Source organism: Amborella trichopoda, chromosome 3, assembly GCF_054954075.1.
Source record: "Amborella trichopoda isolate Santa Cruz 75 chromosome 3, AtrichopodaSantaCruz75HAP2 v2.0, whole genome shotgun sequence".
NCBI lineage: Eukaryota > Viridiplantae > Streptophyta > Magnoliopsida > Amborellales > Amborellaceae > Amborella > Amborella trichopoda.
The window spans coordinates 17,675,594-17,697,190 of record NC_142338.1 but is presented as its reverse complement, the minus strand read 5'-3'; the positions used below and the strand labels follow the sequence as shown (position 1 = coordinate 17,697,190).

At 36.3% G+C, this 21,597-nt stretch overlaps 1 protein-coding gene and 1 long non-coding RNA gene across 4 annotated transcripts in view; both read right to left on the bottom strand.

Moving 5' to 3' along the window:
* The window catches only part of ECHID (enoyl-CoA hydratase/isomerase D), a 44,886-nt gene extending 24,270 nt beyond the window's left edge, over positions 1-20,616 (bottom strand). For all 3 annotated transcript variants that reach the window (XM_020665030.2, XM_088860282.1, XM_006840660.4), the window contains exons 1-3: positions 20,262-20,616; positions 16,884-17,006; positions 2,983-3,084 (exon numbers count right to left, since the gene is read on the bottom strand). In XM_020665030.2, the coding sequence (XP_020520689.1) occupies positions 2,983-3,084; positions 16,884-17,006; positions 20,262-20,588 (552 nt within the window). In that variant the 5' untranslated portion in view covers positions 20,589-20,616. The remainder of the gene's footprint in view (positions 1-2,982; positions 3,085-16,883; positions 17,007-20,261) is intronic.
* On the bottom strand, positions 1,297-1,981 carry LOC148782787 (uncharacterized). Its single transcript, XR_016050850.1, has 2 exons — positions 1,805-1,981; positions 1,297-1,714 (listed from the first exon to the last, which is right to left on the bottom strand). It is a non-coding gene; the product is annotated as an uncharacterized LOC148782787 (long non-coding RNA).
* Positions 20,617-21,597: the final 981 nt, after the last annotated feature.

Sequence of the window (21,597 nt, the reverse complement as noted above, 5' to 3'; positions counted from 1 at the left end):
GTGGGCATGCACAACATGCTTTGCGTTCTATGATTAATTTGTTGAGTTCTCAAACCTCCATTGATGCTTACTATTGTTAACAGTACATTCTCGGTTCCATGTCTTGCCCAAATGATACTTTTGTCATTTGAGCCTGAATTTGTTTTGGATTTGAGTCTTGAATGACACATATGATTTTATGAAGCTAATGTAAGTTATACTACATGCAAGTTGCTGTCTTTTGTTAATTGAAGTGATGACGGCAGTGTATTGCTTTCTCCTTAGATTTCTTGTGTTGAGTCATTTAAGTATGTAATTACTTTACAAGTTTGTAACTTAATTTGTTAAGTTCTTGATATTTTGTTGCTCTACAAGGGTCTTATGTGTTGCAATTAAATATAAGTGATTGATCATGGCATAAATCAAGACCCTCTTACTAAATAATGACATTACTACTTTATTGTTTTGTGTTCTATGATTAATTTGTTGAGTTCTCAAACCTCCATTGATGCTTACTGTTGTTACCAATTCTTGAAGGCTGCTTGTGCATTGAGTGAAATTTTGATATTAAGAAAATTAATTTGGTCAATATTTAAAGATTGGAATTCTTTGAATTTATTTACATGTTTGGTATTATATTGAATGAATGGAAGGAACCTTATTTAATTATAAAATGTTGTTAAAAAACTGCATTTTGCACATCATATCAATGAAATACACCAATGAATGGTATTACAAGCAGCTTCCAGCTTTCCCATTGCCAAAAAGGTGAAATTACCAGCACCACAGTTAATCAAATAGAGTTTCCAGCATTCACCCAACCAATTTTCACTTGCATCCCCAAATCTAGGAAAGTCAGCAGCAGGGGTGATTCCCGGGGAAACTGCAGTGAAAGTTATCAAACACCACCTTTGTGAGTACTGGCTTCTCCATATGACAGCTCTTAACAGTCAATTTGTTTTCTTACAGAACTGTGACTTGTGTCCCATGGCCTTACATTCAGAGCATTGTACTAGGATGAACTCATAAATAACACGTTGTTTCACCTCTTTTCCTATTATATTGAATCCAAATTTCTTCAGGGTTATCATCTGCCATGTTCAATGCTACACAGGCTCTTGCCTGCAGTCTAGACCACAAGCTCGTAGGCCGGTCCATAAAGAGAGGTCGTCCAATGGCAGATGCAACCCAGTATTTTCGACTCCCAACAAATGAGTTGACAAACCAGGCAACTTAATCCGCACGGGCAACACCTCTTTCAATTACTTCGAGGGTGTAACATCAGGCTCCCATTTTTGCAACACCAGGCAACTCTTGTTGATAAACAATGGACTGCTTATGGCTCTTATCATTTCATCCAACTCCTTGAAACAGAACAATAAAAAAACATCTGTAAGAGAAAAAAATTCTAGTTCAGATTTGACCTCCCACATTTGCATCAACATACTTTTCATATACAGCTGCTCCGGTCTTGTCCCTAAGAAAAAACCAATAAGACAAAATTTCCACCTTGATGCACACTCTTTATATAGGTTTGAATCAATGTTGATGATGAATTGACCTTCAACAAGTTTTGGTTGGGGGGTTGTTTGATGTTTGAAGTATGCGACACCCTTTTGAACACCAGGACTCCCAAACAGTAGACCAGTTGCCGATGTTCCTTTCTTCCAACAGCTAGGCCTTAGATCAGTAGCTTCATTAGAAACTCCATTACCAGAGAGGTCGAATCTTTGTCCTTCAATACCAGATTTGAGTTCAACACCAGTTTTTTGCTTGAATAGATCACCAGCAAGATTAACAAAAGAACATAGATCCTCATCTACACCTGCCGAAGTAGAGCCAAAAGGCTCTGGAGGTTTCTTATCGGAAGAATCATCACCATGGTTGGATCTTTCACTCAACGTCATGCAGGGATCAGCAGAATCCTCTCTCATGGCTGCTCATGCTTCTCACAGACCTTTCCTCTCTCAAGAATTAGTTTACCCCTATACATCTTATGCACCTTAACAGAATTTCATTAATTTAAAAAAAATTATAGGGCCCAAAAGTATAATATGTTTGATGTGAATAACCCAATGGATTTACACACACACCCAAAAAAAAAGCAATCAAAATATCAATCCAAAGCCTAAGTTTCTCAATTTCTTCATACCCAAAACCTCCCTATTCTTAGGTTTGCATTTTCCATGAAACCTCTACTCACTAGATATATATTGGCATCCTAGTCTCCAAGCTCTATTGCTCCATGGAAAGTCATGTAGCAGCACATTAAACCTTTTTATCACAAATAACAACACATGAAACGAATGTGTGAGAAAACGGTAGATTAATTGCATCCCAGCAAACTCTCCCCCAAAAACGAAAGGCAAAAGATTGGGTTGTAAATTGAAATCAGTGCCTGAAATATCTAGCAACATCATTCACAACATCCACCAAGGCACTCAGACTCATTGCTTTGATTTCCCACACCAGAACCTTTTCATTAAACAAGTTTTCCCCACAATAATATTCCATGCAAAGTTTCCTCAAAGCGTCTTAGTACAGATTATGCCACTTCAAATACGTGTTGTGATACACATCAATAGATAGGAGACCGATACCATCAACTATTGGAGACAAGCCTAGGATAAAGCCCGCTCATGCAGCTCTGCTCAATATATTAACTCACATGATCAACCATAAATACAGACAAAAAGGCAAGAAATAAAATGATTTCAGTGCTGTAAATTCATCCCTTTGTTAACCATTTTGTTTTTCCTTTTCCAAAAAAAGAAAAACAATTTTGCTAGTTTTTCCAGATGTTGCATTCAAGTTTGCACCAGTTTTTCTCCTCACTTCTTCCAGTGAATTTTCAAATTGTTTGCTCTTCAGTATAAAGGCATATCATGTGCATCGTCTAGCTCATACTTACAGTAAAATGCCAAGAATATAGAACCATCATTACCAACAAGAAAGTGTAGCAGTAAATCATATCAATCATAAATGTTGGTTAGATAGCCTTACCTGTAAATCTAAAACATTAAGGCGGCCAAAACTATCATAATCAGCATATCCAGTTGAACTTCTTAATGCTTGATCCCCACCACTGCAAAAAGCCTCAGTACCCTGGCACAAACCCAAATGCAAAGAGATTTTTTATACGCTGAAACATCATCAGCATAAACAGAATCAACCGAGAAAATGACTTCTCTTGTGTAGACTATCAATTAATTTACAATAGTATACTTAGACTTCATTAACAATTAAAAACGAATTTACTTAGGCCGCATCTGAATGCTGCCTGAAACTCTGAATTTGCACTGTTGGGGTGGCATGGTTGGAGTTGATGCCTTTGGGTGACATTGAATAACATCCAAGAAATGCCGTCACCTTGTAAGAAAGATGAAAACTGAGCATAAAAGATTCCATCCACCTTACAAATTAATTAGTTTTGTTGGTGCACCAACCAAATGTTCACCAAAACGCACGTACGTATCCAAACTTGGAGTATATATGGGAAACTATATCCATATATTGTAATGATATGAATGACAGTGACCACATGGATAGGTGATCATGAAGATCATCACAATCAAATCAAATCAAATGGTTGGATAGTGATGGAGAGAGTGGGACCCGCCAGAACTGGGCATGTATTGGGTGGTGGGTCCCACTTTCCCTCCATCCTGCTTGTATTTCTTTAAATACTTGGAAGTTAATCATCCCCATCAATATGCTCCTGACTGGGCCACTCAACCCATGATGGCACAAGGGGGAAAATTACAATACAAGGCAGAAGTCAACCCTGAAATACAGATAGGCATGTATAAACAAGTAAGATTTTCATAATCATGTTAATTTACATACAGGCAAAGATGTGAAATGTGCTATTAACCACGTTCATTTATTTAATTTGCAAATGTAAATTACTTTCATATGAAGCACGATGTGAAATTGGAATACAACTATGAATTTTCAACACTTGCAGCCAAATCTTACAGATTGCCATCTTTGGGTTCAAAGCTGATTATAACTTCATAATAATGTAATAAAAAAAATAATTCAATATCCTTGAGGGTGTGGGTTTGATCCATATTATCTACCAACCAAAGGAAATTAACTGCTCATTATCTTCCTTTTGTAATACTACCTATTACTACGATTCTCAATGTGTGGTTCTGTAGACATGTGACAGCAGTTGCATCGAAAACAAACTTATGAGTTGTAGCAAGGTGCTATTCAGATAATCAAATTCTCAGTTCTACTTCCTCTACAGGCTACAAAAGAATCGGAGTACTCTAGTTGATTTAAAGTTATAAAAAATATGAGAACTAAGATCAGAACCTAAGACTATTTATCATGAGAAACAAATATTATATATTTAGCTGGATTATACTTAGATTGTATATTGAAGTTCTCATCACGGAATGTTTGATAGAAAGTGGATGAGAGGTATGTCATGAACAAAAGAAGATAAGACATGGAATAACGCCATGAAGATAAGAATATGGCAGTTGTGATGATGACTGCTGAATAATCCTTCTGAAAATGCATCTCTACTTTGTCAATGCGAGATGTGAAAAGGGGATTCAACAAGTAATCGGTTTCGACAAGTAATTGGTGACCTATTTGTTTTAGTTCTTAAGTTAACTCCATAAGCAGAGTGTTTTGCCCAATATATCACCACATAAGTGTTGGGGTTTGTGGCCTTTAAAGGCCTTGAGAGCATGTAAAAATAAAAATCATAGCGGACACCATCTACTCTAGTGGGAGTGTGGTCTTTATGGGACCAATAGGGCACTTTATGATTTGTTGGTTGACTCTCCTGGGTTGAGCAGCCTAGACCCAAGACTGAGTCCAAAACCTGTACCACTAGGCATAGGCACTATCCTCGAGTGTTACAGTGTAGGGTCATCCCTAGTTGAAGTAGGAGAGATATCCAAGGATGATCCTGTGGGCTAGGAGGCTGGTGGTCTCCTGTATACCATTGGAGGATCAGCAACCACCGCATGACGTGTACACATGATAGCCACATTATGGGAAGCAGCTTGGGATAGGTCATGCACATGTGCTAAAGAGAATCCCCTTGCACTATTGCAATACGTGCTTTCATCCCTATGTATAAGACTTGCTCTTAAGTGGGAAATCTATAATCTACACAATAGATTCATGATCGCACTGTTTATTGGCCAACTTTGATGGGTCAATCATGAGCCCTTACAACTGACCATGGATCATAGGTCCTGATGGGTTGGTTTGAGAACATAGTTTGTGGGTCAAGATTTTTGGCATAGGTTGAGTGCCATAGAAAGTCACATATTCCCATAGTTGTTGGAAACGCCTAGGAACCGAAACAGTTTTAGGAACCGGAATTGTGGAATCGCAGCCGGCTAAAAGATTTATGTCTTAAGAATTGTTGTCCGTACAATAGGAATCACTAGGATCGAGATTCCTAGTTTTGATAATCGTGTTTCGATCGAAATAGATCCAAGTTTCATCTACGTATGGAATCGAGATTTCGTCCTCATTGGAATCGGGATTCCCATCCACCTGGAATCGACACTCCAGGAGTCAAGATTCATTAATATACACAATCGAGTTTTCAACATCTATGGGACAGAGATATGTTGTTGTTTCGAATCGTGATTCTAACATATTTGGAATCAGGTTTTTGAATTATATGAATCAGAGACCCATGCCAATTTGAGATCGAGATTTACAATAATATGGACTATGGAATACGTTTAACGATCCCTACTAGGAATCGAGATTTCATTTTTATGATAAGGAAGGCACAAGCACATCTTGAGCCTCATCAACTTTAAAACCTATATTGGATGTTTCTTATTAGAAGGTTTCCCGGATTTTAAAGTGATTGCATTGACTATTGAACTTATGGTCATTATATACAAAAGACAAGTATTCCTAAATTGTGATTTGGACTTCATCATTATAAAGACAAAATAGGATCATGTCTACGCCATGGTTTACTTTTAATTGTATGTGTTGTATTTACCAGTAATATTTTAAATTTAAAGTAAAGGCCATCCATGGTGGCACAAGTAAACTAATGAAGCCCTGAACCACTAGAAGAATTGGAAGGATGATTTATACTCCAATTGACATGAAATCAAGATTTAATCCACGCTAGAATCCAAATTTGATATATTTTGAGAACGTCTACCCAAAATATATTTTGGGAACGCCTACCCAAAATTTGATATATTTCGGGCCCGGCAGACCTAGCTTTCGCCTCTTCCTCTCTCTAAGAAAAGTCTCTCTAAGAAAAGACAGCAGCTGAGTTTTCCCTTTCGCTCTCCCAAAAAGACAGCAGCTGAGATTTCCCTTTGCTCTCCCAAAAACTCAGTAAATAGAGGTCAACAGATCTCCAACAACCATAACAAGGTAGGACAAACTTATCCGCATTCTTTGAAAAACCTGGCAGTCCCTTCTTTAAAAACTTTAGTCTCTTCTCACCCTCTACCTCTTCCGCTCTCTACAATAACCAGCATCAAAATGCAGGATTTCACACATTCAAAGAGTTGGTTTGTACAGAGCAGAGCATTAGAGTGAAGCAAGTTGTGCTTGATTTACTCTGAATCTCGAGAGATTATTGAGGACCAATCTTGCTGGTTTTGGAACACAAGGTGGGGTCAAGTCAATGGAGACAAGGCGATTCAGAATTTCTTGACAAGATGGGGTAGACGATTTTTTGACAAATCAATGAAATTAGACATCCAAACAGTCTACCAACAAAAGAAAATAAGACGAGAATGGTTTTCAATTGAGGTGGAAAAAACTTGCATTTTTTTTCTCCGTGAATATTTTTTTCTTTGACATCCAAACTGGCCCTAACTTTTCCATACTTTATTTATGCCCAAAGAATTTTTTATTCAATTAAATTATTTTTTCTGCAAATTAAATATTCAATTTATTTCTTTAAAGTAATTTTAAGGGCATATTTCATATATCTAAATTTATTTGGGCATTTTAATATTTGTAGGACCCACATGGCGGACCAATAGCCATGGCCCACCATGTGAGTTAGCCCCACATTTGCATGGGACGTGAACCCCATAAGGGTTCCACGTCACCCTTTTTTCCTCCCCCCTTCTCTTCTTGTAAGATAAGGTTGTTATCAGAAGGAGAGATTTAAGGGGGATAAGGACAAGGTTTTAAAATAAATAAATTTTGTTTCACGAAAATAAGAGATAATTTGGTTTCCTGAAGGTTTTTTATTTCTAGAAGGGAAATTGTTTCTAGAATATATGGAAATCCTAATCCTAAGGAACTTGGAATTTATGGATAAAAACTAATCCTAACAGAATTAGAAGAGGATATGGGTCAAGGATCTAAGAGATAATGGTTCTAGAATTCCTCCCTTTATAATAATAATTGATCTAGTGAATGGATGGCTTAGATGAATTTTCTCTTCACCACATATATTACCTTGGACTCCTTGGTCCAAGCTAAATCATATTAAAAGTCAGCATACCCTAGGACGTAGAGGCCTTGTATGTGGGGGTCACCGCTCAGTTCTCAGTTTCATCTCTCTCTCTCTCTCCCCATAGCCCGATCTTAAGGGGCACCCCACCCCTAGGAAGCCCATTTAAGGGTGAAGCCCAAGCCTTGGTGCCACATTGTAGCATGCCCCATAGTTGTGATGGTTGACAAGAAACCTAGTTCCCTTGTATATGCTCTCAACCCTAGTTTTCAAGTTAGGGTATGGCAAGCAACTTCCAAGATGAGAGAATTCAGCAAGACCAATGGGATCAGTGTGCCATCGGTTTGGTAATTAGGATTGGGGTGTATTAAGTTCTATGGAGGTGATCCTAATCATAGTTCAGTAAGTTGCTTCCCAACTTTATTTATTCATTTTGTTCTTGATTCAAAAAGGTTGTAATTCATTCTTTGTCTATGAATAAAGTTTGTTTTTTAAGGCAGTACGTAATGTTCGAAAATTTGGCCTCACGGCTGCCTAGGTGACCGCCTAATCGAATGAGTGACCAAAACACCTAGGCTGCAGCTAGGTGGGTGATAGAGGGCAAAATTAATTTTATTTTTAATTTTTATTCAATTTCTATATACATATATATATATAAAGTTATTACACAAAAATGGTTTACCTTAATAAGAATAATTGTTAATAAAGAATATAGTTTCCAATCTTTAGCGCTAATAGACTCCAGAGCAGATCTTAACTATATAAATGAAGGACTAGTGCCTACAAAATATTTTAGTAAGACAACTCAAATATTAAAGCTGATGGTAGTAGATTAATAATAAATTATAAATTATCAAACGCAGCAGTATGTAATAATGGTAACTGCTTTGAAATGCCTTTTATCATGGTCAAAGGTTTAAGCTAAGCAGTAATACTAGGAGCCCCATTCTTAAATCTATTATATCCATTAAAAATAGATAGTTTAGGAATTGAATCAAATATAGAAGGACACAATGTAAAGTTTGAGTTTATAGATAAACCAAAAAGAAGAGAGGTCAATAATGTAAAACAAATTATATCTAATAAAGAAAAGTTCTTGTGTCATCTAAAAGAAGAATTGAAATATAAAATAGTAGAAGAAAAACTCTCTCTACCACAAAATTTAAATAAAATTTTAGAAATTAAAAACACAATAGAAAAAGAAATTTGTGCTGAGTTACCAAGTGCTTTTTAGAACAGAAAAAAGCATATAGTAAGTTTGCCATATGAAGAAAATTTTAATGAAAATAAACTACCTACAAAAGCTAGGCCAATCCAAATGAACCCTCAATTACTTTAAATATGTAAAAAGGAAATTGATGATTTGTTACAGAAACAGCTAATTAGAAAAAGTACATCTCCCTGAAGCTGTTCAGCATTTTACGTCGAGAAGGCCTCAGAAAAAGAAAGAGGAGCACCTCGACTGGTAATAAACTATAAACCTCTTAATAAGGTATTAAAATGGATAAGGTATCCAATCCCTAATAAAAAGGATTTAATAGAAAGGCTGGTAAATGCTTGTATATTTGATTTAAAATCAGGTTATTGGCAAATACAAATTTCTGAAAATGATAGATATAAGACTGCTTTTAATGTCCCGTTTGGACAATATGAATGGAACCTAATGCCCTTTGGGCTTAAAAACGCTCCTTCAGAATTCCAAAATATTATGAATGCTATTTTCAACCCTTACATGAAATTTATGATTGTCTATATAGATGATGTTTTAATATTTTCCGACAACATTGAGCAACATTTTAAACACATAAATGTTTTTATAAACGCAATAAAAGCTGCAAGCTTAGTAGTCTCAGCTAAGAAAATTAGTCTTTGCCAAACAAAAACAAGATTTTTGGGTCATAATATCTTCCAAGGCAGCATTATTCTAATAGATAGAGCAATAGAATTTGCTGATAAATTTCTAGACATCATATTAGATAAAACTGAATTACAAAGGTTTTTAGGCTGTCTAAATTATATTTCTGATTTTTATAAAAATTTGGCTATTGATGCTAAACCCTTATTTGATAGATCGAAAAATAATCCACCAAAGTGGACTGAAGAACATACTATGGCAGTTCGAAAGATAAAACTAAAAGCTAAAGAATTACGTTGTCTTACACTTTCCAACCCCAATGCCTTTAAAATTATTGAATGTGATGCCTCAGAAATAGGGTTAAGAGGAATTTTGAAACAACAAATATCCGATAAAGAGCAATTAATTCGATTTACATCAAAAGCTTGGAACAAAACTCAGCAAAACTATTCAACGGTTAAAAAAGAGATTTTAGCTATTGTACATTGTGTTACAAAGTTCCAAAGTGATCTTCTAAATCAAAAATTTCTTATAAGGACTGATTGCAAAGCTGCCAAAGATAATTTGCTTAAAGATGTTAAAAATCTTGTCTCTAAACAAATTTTTGCAAGATGGCAAGCGATCTTATGCTCTTTTGATTTTGATATTGAGCATATTAAAGGTCATACTAACTTCCTTCTTGATTTTTTAACCCGTGAATTTTTGCAGGGGGACAGAGACAGAGGAAATAGAGATAGACGAATGATATTAAATATAAATACTAATATTAATAAAGGAAAAGAGAAAATGGATATAGTCCAATCTCCTTCAGAGAACCCTCTAATAGTCTCTCCTATGACCCCAAATCAACTTATTAAAAGACAAGCCCAATCCCAGGTTTCTTCTCCTACTTCAATAACAACTCCAGAAATAGAAAAATCAAGGTTCATAGAAAGAAACCACCTTTTTATCTGATGATATTATAGAAAATAACCATCTTGATATGGATCCAGTAAATATAGCCCATTTATATCTAAAACATAATATAAACCCTCCTAATAATAATAAAACTAAAGAATGGTATGAGGCTATCTTATTGGAAACATGATCAATATCTTTGGTCCATTTTTACCATAAAAATACTAATACAATAGGATACTCCAAGTTTCAAATAAGAAAAATAATTTCTTATAAAGAATGGGGCATGGATCCCATAAGAAGCAGAAAGTTGCTTGCACCAGAATTCAATAATAAATATTACAATTATGCCAAATATATTGATGCCTGGCACAAGGTCTTTACTTATCAAAATAATAATAATTCTCATACTTGGTGTTTACAAATAAAAGTACCTGTCGTTACTGAATTTCCTAACTGGTTTAGGAATCGGTTCCAGGTATGGGGATCTGGAACAGAAATACTCCCATCAAAGATACAGACTCCGCAAACCAAGTTTGCTGAATATAATAATAATAACACCCAAATAGATCTCCATGTGTTCTTTATGGCTTACTACCAAATCCCTTGGATCATGAAATGGTCCTACGCAATCTCAGATGATTATACCAAAGATTGGAAATACATCCCAAAATTGGGAAAACAAATATATATTTAATGGTGGGACGTGTACGAAAATAAAGCCATTGACCCTGAAAATATTAAATTAAGAAAAATCTTTATTCCACCACCTGAATCCAAAGAAAGCAACATTGCCAGTTACATCAGCAAGATGAAGCAACAAAATCCAACGGCAACAAAAGAAGAACTGAAGAAGAAACTGTTGCAGATATTTGATGAAGAAGAAGAGGCAATGTCAACCTCTGCCCAGAATGACGAAGATTATGCTATTGAAAATGAAGACTGTGGGCTCATACAACCAAGTATGAACTTTTCCTAAAAAGGCCCGAAGAAAGCCCAAATTATAGCCCGCCAATACACTGTCAAGCCCGCCAATACATTGTCAATATTGAATAATATCGATAAACTGTCAAGAATTCCACATCGCAAAATAAAGATGTTGTCTGTCTGCCACCTATCTACAAAGATGTTGTCTGTATGCTACCTGTCTACAAAGATGCTGCATGTCTGCCACCTGTCTACAAAGATGCTGCCTATCTGCCACATGTCTACGAATATGCTACATGCCTGCCACTTGTCGACCATAATACTATTCCTGGATTCTCCACCGACAACACCATTCACCCTTTTAACTGTTCATAGATGCTGCCGACGTTTACTGTACACCTTTTAGTCAATTCAGAATATTGTGCCACTGCTTTGATCAAATCAGAAGTACTATTCATACTCTTGACGTGGTACCCGATTATGAAGCCAGTTTAATAAACATTTGAGATCTGAGGTCTATAAAAAGGAAGCAAGTCTCAGAAGCAAGGTATCAGAAAAAGAGTCCAGGCTTTCGCTACTATCTTTTCTCTCCTCTTTCGACTTTACTCTCTTCAATCTCTTCTACTCTCTTCAACCTTCTCTATTCTCTGCAACCTACTATTGTCTTCTCTCCTATAATCTTGGAAGGTACACTCTTTCATCTTTACACCTTTTATTTATTTTAAGCCCCAGAAATAGTGCATCTTGCAACACATTATCTAGACCGTCCATTTTCAAGATTTTCATATAATAATAGATCTACTTGATTTTAACCATTTTTTGAGTTTAAAATTTTCTAAGTAGGTGTGAAAATAGATTTTAAGATAATACTAAGAATTTTTTACAACAAAATTACATGTTATGATAAAATTTTAAAGCATGCCTAAATTGGATTGTTTAAGGTTGCAACCTTATAGAAACCGCACCCTATATATATATATATATATATATATATATATATATATATATATATATATATATATATATATATATATATATATATATATATTACAGTTTTAGTTTTAGGGTTTATTTCTAGAGTTCTTTAGTTTTTAAGGATCCTAAGGTTTCATTTTTATTTTGTTCTTCATGAAATTACTGTTCACGAGTTCTGCTCATGAGTATTATTCATAGGGGTAAAATTGTCATTACAAATTTTTTGAGTTAGAATGTATGAATCAATGTATTATTTGTTTGGGCATTTTTTATACTTGAGATATTAAATTGTAATATATAAGAGGTGTGTGAGGCCTTGAGGGAGTCATTCCACATGATTTTTAAAAATTGAATGAGAGAGAGAGCTTAAACTTTTGGAACCCTAGCTTGGGGTATGGAGAAGAAACCCTACGTTTCTTTGAATTGTGCTTGTGTTTGGCTTATTCCTTGTTGTTTTACTGTTTCCTCAAATTTCCCAACATCAATGGGGGACCTACCCCCACAACCTAATCCGTGGCTTCTTGAGAATGAAAATCCCTAAAAACCTCGAATTTGTGATTTATCGAAAGATTGATAAATTTTTTAGTTTTTCGATTCCTTCCGAAATGAAAGGCAATACTTCGTGGTAATTTTTTGCGCTTCTAGTGGTCGAAATTGAGGACTTTTGGCGACCCAATAGATGAGGTTTGGGCCGACATCGTTTTCATTTTGATATTTTTAGAGCATTATGATATTTGAATAAGGGTTTTGATTTTTTATTTTTTGCTATAACATATTGTGTTATGAATCATATTTAGTTTTGTTTTACTCTTTTGACATTTTTACATATTGTAGGAATATTTACCGATTTGTAACTTATATTTTGTGAATAATATTAATTCTTAAAATTTGGATGAAATTGATATTTTGTGAATATTTGATATCCAAAACCAAATCTTATAGTCTTATTGATATTGATTAGTAAATAATGAATTAATAATTATGTTATATCTTAATTCTTATTTGAAGTTATACATGAATATTATTTTTAGATTGATATCATATAATCATTGTTACATATTATGTGATTTTGTTTCCTCTTATTTTTTTCTTTTCTTTTTCATATTATGTTATATGATTATATCTTTACATCTCATTGTAAAGTTTCTTCTTTAATGTAGTTGCATTTTTTATATCTTCATTTAAAACTTAAATTTTTCTTATGTTTTTTACTTTTTTTTTTAATAGTTAATACTTTAATCTTGTGTATTTTACAGGTTGATTAGGAGATTCTAATTCACCTTGATACTCAGTCAATTATTGTGTCTCTGTGACAATGTCTTCTAGTGGATCAAGTACATATAAATCTTCTCCAAATCCCCTTGACAAGAATATGGTGGAGTGAAAGTTTTGTAAAAAATTATATATTGTCGACATCAACATATTTAAGAAACATTTAGCCGATATTAAAGGGGATGTGGCCCCATGCACTCTAGTGCCAGCTGAGGTCAAGAGAGAGATGATAGGGTAAAAACAAGAAAGAGGAGGTGAGGAAAAGACATGAAGAAATTGTAAGGAGTGTAGACATTTTTGAAGTTCGATGAGATGAAGAAGACGTTTATACTAAGATTGGATCTTCTAGTAGGCAAAAAAGAAGAGGGCCTGTGGATACTTTCTTCCCCCACCCTGATTCGGAGATTCTATCAAGAGAAAGGGGTCAAACAAGTTTAGAGACCCACTTTAAAAAAGAAGATAGAGATAAGTGGCCCAATATGTGGCCAGGTGGTACTTCTAAGCAGGTATTTATTTTAATGCTGCTAACTTTAGTAGCTTCTAGACTATGTTGGAAAGAGTGGGCCAATTAGGGCGCAGGCGCCAGGGTGTAAGGCTCCAACTGCTTGTGAGCACAAAGGACGATTATTTACGAAACAAGTTAAGCTAACCAATAACTATTTGAAGACCCATAGGGATGCGTGGGGTGTTTATGGTTGCACAGGCATGGCTGATGGTTGGAGTGATAAGCGGAACAGAAGCATCATGAATTTGATGGTAAATTGTCCATTAGAGACAATGTCCATGAGGTCTATTGATGCTTCTGACAAGTCCCATGATGTCAAATTCATTTTTAATTTGGTAGACCAGTGCATAGAGGAGATAGGGGAGTATAAAGTAGTCCAAGTAGTAACCAATATGCTCCCTCTTATTTAGGCCGCGTATTTTCTTCTCCCCTTGTGCAGCACACTGCATAGACCTCATGCTTGAGACAATTGGTAAGAAGAAAACAGTCGAGACAACCATCCAAAAGGCAAGGAAAGTCAATGTTTCTTTATACAGTCACACTCAGGTAAGAACCTAATCTATATAATACACTAAACTATGTATTATGCTTCTTTGTTACTTCTTTTGAGTTTTTTGAATGCATTGACATTGCAGGTAATTTGCTCAGGGAATTTTATGTTGGTCAAGTCTTAGCATGATGAGGAAGTTTACTGATGAGAAAGACTTGGTGAGGCTTGAGGTGGCTAGATCCACCTCCTACATGCCCTTGCAATCTTTATATGAGCAAAATGAAAAGTTGAGGTCCATGTTTGTATCGGAGGATTGGACCAAGTTGAAGTGGTCCAAGAAAGCGTCTGGAAAAGTTGTTATGGATATTATCATGGACTCAAGATTTTGGAACAAGGTCCAATATGCCTTGTACGTCTTTCACCCTTTAGTAAAAGTTCTCAAGATGGTTGATGATGAGAAGAAACCAGCTATGGGGCATATTTATAAGGCCATGGAGGATGCAAAGGAAGAAATCAAGAGAGTTTTTGGCCATGATGAAAAGAAGTATGAGAATTGTTTGAAGATTATTGAAGATAAATGGAACTACCAGCTTGAGAGACCCCTACACTTAGTAGGAAACTACCTTAACCCTGCTCACTTTTACACAGATCATGGGGTACATAGCAAGCCTGAATTCATGGATGCATTAAACCAGTGCATTGTAAAGCTCAACCCTGATCCTGAAGTGCAGGACAAGGTAATGATGGAGGTAGATCTGTATAGGCTCGCTAATAGGTCTCTTAGTAAGGAGGTGGCAGTCAGGCAAAGGTCCAAGATCCCTCCTGGTAAGTTTAAAACTTCCTCAATTTGATTTTATGATTTGAGTATTATTTTCAATTACACAGATACCTAATTTACTAAATTACTACATTTACATGAAATAGGTGCATGGTGGATGGGCCGTGCCAAGGGGAAGCACCCCTCATTTGCGGCAGATGGCCATGAAAATACTAAATCTAACTAGCAGCTCATCTGGATGTAAGTGCAACTTCAGCACTATTGAAATGGTAATATACTAATATTACTTGTTTACTTAATAGTTAACAGTTAACTTAATATGTACGCAGTTAGTTAGTAGTTACTTACATAGTCACATAGTAAGTAAGTGAGCTTTTCTCTATTAGGTGCATACAAAGAAGAGGAACAAACTAGAGCAAAAGCGACTGAACGCCTAGTCTTTGTTCACTATAATCAGAAGTTGCAAGAGCGCCATTGACAGCTGGAGCACAATGAAAGGGAGGCTATTGAAACTGTTGATATTGATGACACATGCAAGTGCCTAGTTGATGCTGATGATGAGGTATTCCCTGGAGAGGGCTTAATCTAGGGCCAGCTTCGTGAGGTTACTGGGACAGTAATGCCCCCTGTGCCTACCACTAGGGCTCAATCTCAAAGCCAAAGGAAGGGGAAGGAGAAGGCCCAGCAATGGAAGGCAATGGCGAAGAAGAGGGAGAGGATAATGAGATCAAGAGAGGAGGATGAAGAGGAAGAAGCACATTCAGAGGAGACTAGGGATGACACTCAATATGTTGAGGAGGACGATGACTCTGATGATGATGGCATGTCATCATCATCAGATGCTCCTTTGGATCCACTTGAATACCCCAAATGGTGATGCCATAGAGTTGTTTGGTTGACATTAAAGAATTGGGGTGGTGACATGTCACATGTATTTGTTATTTGTTTTTGTCTTGTTGAGTTTGAGCATTATTTCTAGACCTCTAGTTTTCTACAATGACATTTGGGATTTCAAGCAATTTGATGTCTTAAGATCTCTTTGAGTCTTTGTATCTGTAAATCTGTTTTGTGACTGTAATATTATGTTTTCTCTTTACCATGAGGGGTTTGGGGCTCTAAAATTGCCCTAAAATCTCCCTAAGGCCTAAACCCATGCCCTAAGAACTCCTTAGTCCTTTTTGTTTGTGGGAGGGAGGGGGGGGTGGGTGTTTGTCTTTGGCGTGAGGGGATCCCATGTTCCTGGGTAGGCGGCTAGACGGCCAGGTCCCCCAGGCCGCCTACGCTTTTTTTAACATTGGCAGTAAGAGTGTGATCCTAGATTGTAGTAGGTTTTATTTTATATTTTCACATTGTATTTGCTACTTGTAAGTAGAATTTGCTGGTTTAAATAAAAGCAAAAGAGAACTTTTTGAATTTATACACTGGGCAATTCTCCATAGCCAACTTTCACTACAATCCATATTTGTCACTCACTAAAAGCTAATTACAAGTTGAGCAGGCATCATATAGCATACTTGACTTTAAGCATTCTTTAGTTGCACAATAATGTTAATTCTCATCATTCAAGGATGGTACAATAATGTTAATTCTCATCATTCAATAATGTTAGTTCTCATCATTCAAGGATGGTAGGGGCATGTTTTTTGGGTCTCTAACCATGTGAAATTCGTGTTAATGTTGAATGTGCATGCATTGATGTGTACATACATGAATCTCTGGTAAACACTAAGGGTTAAATATACTGAAATGATCAAATGCCAAGACAAGAGATACAATGCATACTTTACCAGTCAAGATGACAACCCCCACAGAGATGTCATCCCTAGCATTATCGAAGGCATGCATAAGCTCTTTCACTGTATGAGGTCTAAAAGCATTCCTTCTCTCTGGTCGATTTATAGTGATCTATAAAGAAACAATTGACATTGTAAACAGAAAAACAAAACTTCCAGTTGCTAATTAACAATCAAATATGTAGATAAATTTGAAACATTAAAAGAATATGCATATATATTCTAACATCAAACTTTGAATGGCCTCCAGCCAATGTCTGAGAGTGACATATCCCACCAGCAACAAGTTGCCCTCTTCTATGTGGTTCCTTGTATGCATGTGTTGTCATAGTTATAAGTCGCTGTCTAGTTAATATCAAGTTATAAAAGACATAGACACAAGTGCCCCTCGGCTTTTGAGAAAGCCAGATCTACCCCGAAATAAGTGTCTCCGTTTAATCTCTCGAATCCCACTCAATCAAGATCCACCATAGGTAACAAGATCATGTGAGACTCAATCAATGATGCCCCCAGCAGCCTGCCACAATGGTCGCTCTATTGTACCTTGCCCTAGTTGTTCACAATCCACAAATGGTTGTCCCTCAATGCATGTCCATATACGTGCAAAGGGTTTGTTGCAATCGGATTCACCCCCAAAACATGATTTGCAGGATTTCCTAATTTAAAACCAATTTTAAAAAAATACACTCCCCATAACAAACCCACAAAACCTCAAACAATCAGATTACTAAAAATACTCCTAGTATCATAAAATTGTACAAATAAATCCATAATATAATATCCCAAAACAATAACATAAATAGGAGAAAAACATTCTTAATATAGCTAGAGTACATTGGCACTACAACAATATTACTAAACGTTATTTTATGGATTATAACTCACTTGACTTTTCCTGCAAACCATTTTGAAGACTCGAGGATTTAGATGGATGTGCAAGCTGTTTTATACTATAGAGATATGACATATGCATGATTTTAGATCATGCACATTATCCACCCAAGCAGGCAGCACCATGACTGCTCTAGTCTTAATATGGAAAATCCAAACAATCCAAACTCACTATTACCCAGCTCCCGCACACGATGCAATCTGCATGTTTTGCAGATGGAATCAATGAATAATATACCCTTCCTTCTTGACACCCAGATCAAGAGTACTAAGGCTGTAAAAATAGCGTATATCATTGGTGGCTGGGACTGTCTACACAGTACACTAGCAAGAAGCCGTTTGGAAGAGCAGTCCTCCACTCTAGTCCCAGCCCACATCCGCTTGTATGTTTGAGTAGCACACAGCACATAATCAAGTCCCGAACTTATGGTGAGGGATTCACCTTGCCATCACAAGGCACCAGATCGCATGTGGAGTCGACTATCGAAACCTATAGTTTATATTTTTCATTGCAGTATGAGGAAAATGTGCTAAACATGATATATACTGACCGAGACCTATGGCCCACTCCATATACCAGGACTCAATCCATCACCAGCTATTTATAACCATGGGAATAGAGAATGCACATCCATAAATGCAAGCATAACAAGGCACATCCATAATAGCCCGGCTACATAAAACCACGGGAATGGAGAATGCACATCCATAATAGCCCAGCTACATAAAACAACCAAAAAGCTAATGGCTGTTTAAATGGTCACAAAACCTAACACTGTGTCCTCAAGGCACCAGATTGCATGTGGGGTCGTTTATGGAAAGATGTCAATCATAGTATCCCCCAGCAATCTGGGGAAAACACGCTAAACAAGATATATACTGGTCAATCCCTAGGGCCCACTCCATATAGAAGCACTAGGTCTAGCGCAAGCTATTTGTAACTATGTGAATAAAGAATGAATATTCATGAATGCAAGCAAGCCTAGGGGTGGCAATGGATCCGGACCCGGACTCGACCAGGACCCAAACCCGACCCGAAGCCTGATATGGGTCCAAAAATTGAACCTAGAGGGTCAGGTCCGCTTCCAAACCTTGGACCCAAGTCCGGGTCTCCAGGTCCGAGTCCCATTTTATATTTTTGGGTCCCAATTTATGAAATATATTTAAATATATAGATATTTTAATTTTTGAGTCAGGTCCAATCGGGTCTGGCTCTGTGTTCCACATTACATTTTCGAGTCCGGGTCCGGTCCAGGTCTGGCTCCCAGACCCAACACGACCCGTTGCCACCCCTAAGCAGGCCTACAAAGGATAACATAAATGGAAACATTTTTCATTACAATTAATTTTGACTAATTCAAAGTCCAAGCACGTAGCAAAATGAAAAATTAAGAAACCACCAACAAATGCCTTTAAGGGCCACATAACTCCTTGTGCTCATCCTATCCTGATGAGGTTGTGACAGAAGTAAGTGAATCTCTTCTTGTCACCTTTGTTTAAGAACACAATTACACCTACCTAAGCTACAGTCAAACTATAGAAACCATGTAAGCAAGTTACACACCATTGGGTATAATTCCATACAACTTTCGCCACTTTCAATAAGATCATGGATTTTATGTTTTACATATATTACAAAATTGATGTGTTCCAATTATAAATTCACAACACATGGATGCAGAATCTTCCATTACTTCAAATCCTTTTTTCCTTTTACTGAGAAAATTCCAATTGAAAATCCAAAATATAGTTTCATCACAACATGAACAGAGAATATAAATCCAAGACATTGAACATTGATTATCAACTCATACGAGGGTTACTTGGTAAAGATATTAGAAAATTATTAATGCCAGGGAGGTTTTTTTTTGTTTTTTCTTTTGATAGGTTTGGAGGTTTTATTATATGCACCCTAACTAATTTCATTCAGTTGACAATAACAAAATGTGATCGAAATTCAAAAACCAAACAAAAATTGAGATGTGGACATCCCAGCAGCAACTCGTGCAGAAAAGAACACTTATTACAAAGGACTATTGTCCAAAAAAACTCCTTCACTTAACAAAAAAAAAAACAAATACAAAAATTAAACATAGGTAAGAAAACAAACAAATCCAAGAAAGGAAACAAAGTCTAATCTGATATAATAACCAAATTCAGCTTTTTTTCTTCTTTTGTTGTGAATTTCAATATTCCCCATCAAATGTGAGGAAGACACCGAAATGCAGACGAAAATCCTACATTTCAACTCTATCATTACCAAATATAACCGCTCAACTCAAAGGACAAGCCGAGAATGGATCAAAATAATTATTGCGGACAAAAGCACTAAACACGCAACAACACCAGTAATAACACATTCGAAACAGCCCCTTATCCCTGCAAATGCCTAATCTTCACCATTAGTATCATCCACAACAAAGCCAGTCATCGCTCGAGAGACCAAACAAATATAGCTCCACAATCTTCAAATTACCTTAGCAATGCCTTCTCCAACCGCCTTCTCATAGATAATGTCAGTAAACTCGCGCCCTGATCTGTCACAACAGCTTCTCCACTCCGCCTTATTCAAAGGAACATCACCATGAATCCTGTGATAGCTATCTTTCATGGAGGTAGCAGTGATATGAAGAGGCGAAGAAGAAACAGGAACGAGATGACTGGTTATAGAGCTAATCCTGAGCAAAGCCTTCTGTTCTATTTTATTCACTGTTTCCTCCATTAATGTAGATGTAAAGCTTTTCTGAATAGTCTTTTGATCTTTGGTCGATGGAAGCTTAGGGTTTTGAGGAAGTGTTTGCATGAGTGGAGAGAAGCCATATGACTGGCGTGAGTACTTTTCTAAGTAAACGGATTGGGTTTTGAGGTCTGAGGCTCCCACACTGCTGCGAGATTAGATCATGTTTTTTCGCATCACCGGAGATTACGGGCCATTGTTGACAGGGATGGATTTGTTTTTGTCTGGACATGAGCGTCCAATGCGTTGCTCGCAATTTGAGTATCCAAGGGGCGCGTTTGCATGCCACTTCATTTCGCTATTTACCGTGTTGAGGTTGAAGTTCAACTATAAAACAAAAAGGGTGCGGTTGGCACAAGCCTTCATCCTTCAACAATTAAAGTAAAGAGGATCTCCAAAATTTGTCATTATTGTAGTTTTGGTTTAAAAAAAAATTAAGATGTTGAGAATCTATTTTCATCTTTGATTATAAAATTTTAAATTCTAAAAATAGTTCAAATCAAACAGATCTATAAATGTATGAAAATCTTGAATGTAAAGTGGACCTTCAAATTTTATCATTATTGTAGTTTTGGTGTCAAAAAAAGTTTAAGCTTACGAGAATCTCTTTTTATCTCGAATTATAAAATTTTAAATTATAAAAATAGTTCAAATCAAGCAGATCTATAAATGTATGAAAATCTTGAAAATAGACAGTCCAGATAACATGTTGTAAGATGAACAATTTTTAGGATTTGAAATATAAAAATATTCACGCATCTTGATGTTGAGATGATCAATTAGATGGTTTTCCAATATCACGATAGCATTTTTTTGATGGAGTTTTGAGGTGCGCCTTAATTTTATAATTTTAAGAGGTCAACATTGGTCTAGGAATGGTGAGGACCTTAAACTTTTCCTTAACCCATCCCAAGCCTAGGTAAAGAGAGTTTAGCTCGTCAGAAGCCCGAGTAAAGGAGGTGGATTGTAATGAATGTTAAACTTTGCCAAAACTTTCCATGAATTATGAATCTACATTATTTGCTTATGCCGGGGTATTCTCCGTCGGCAAATAAAAGATATGATGACTTATGGG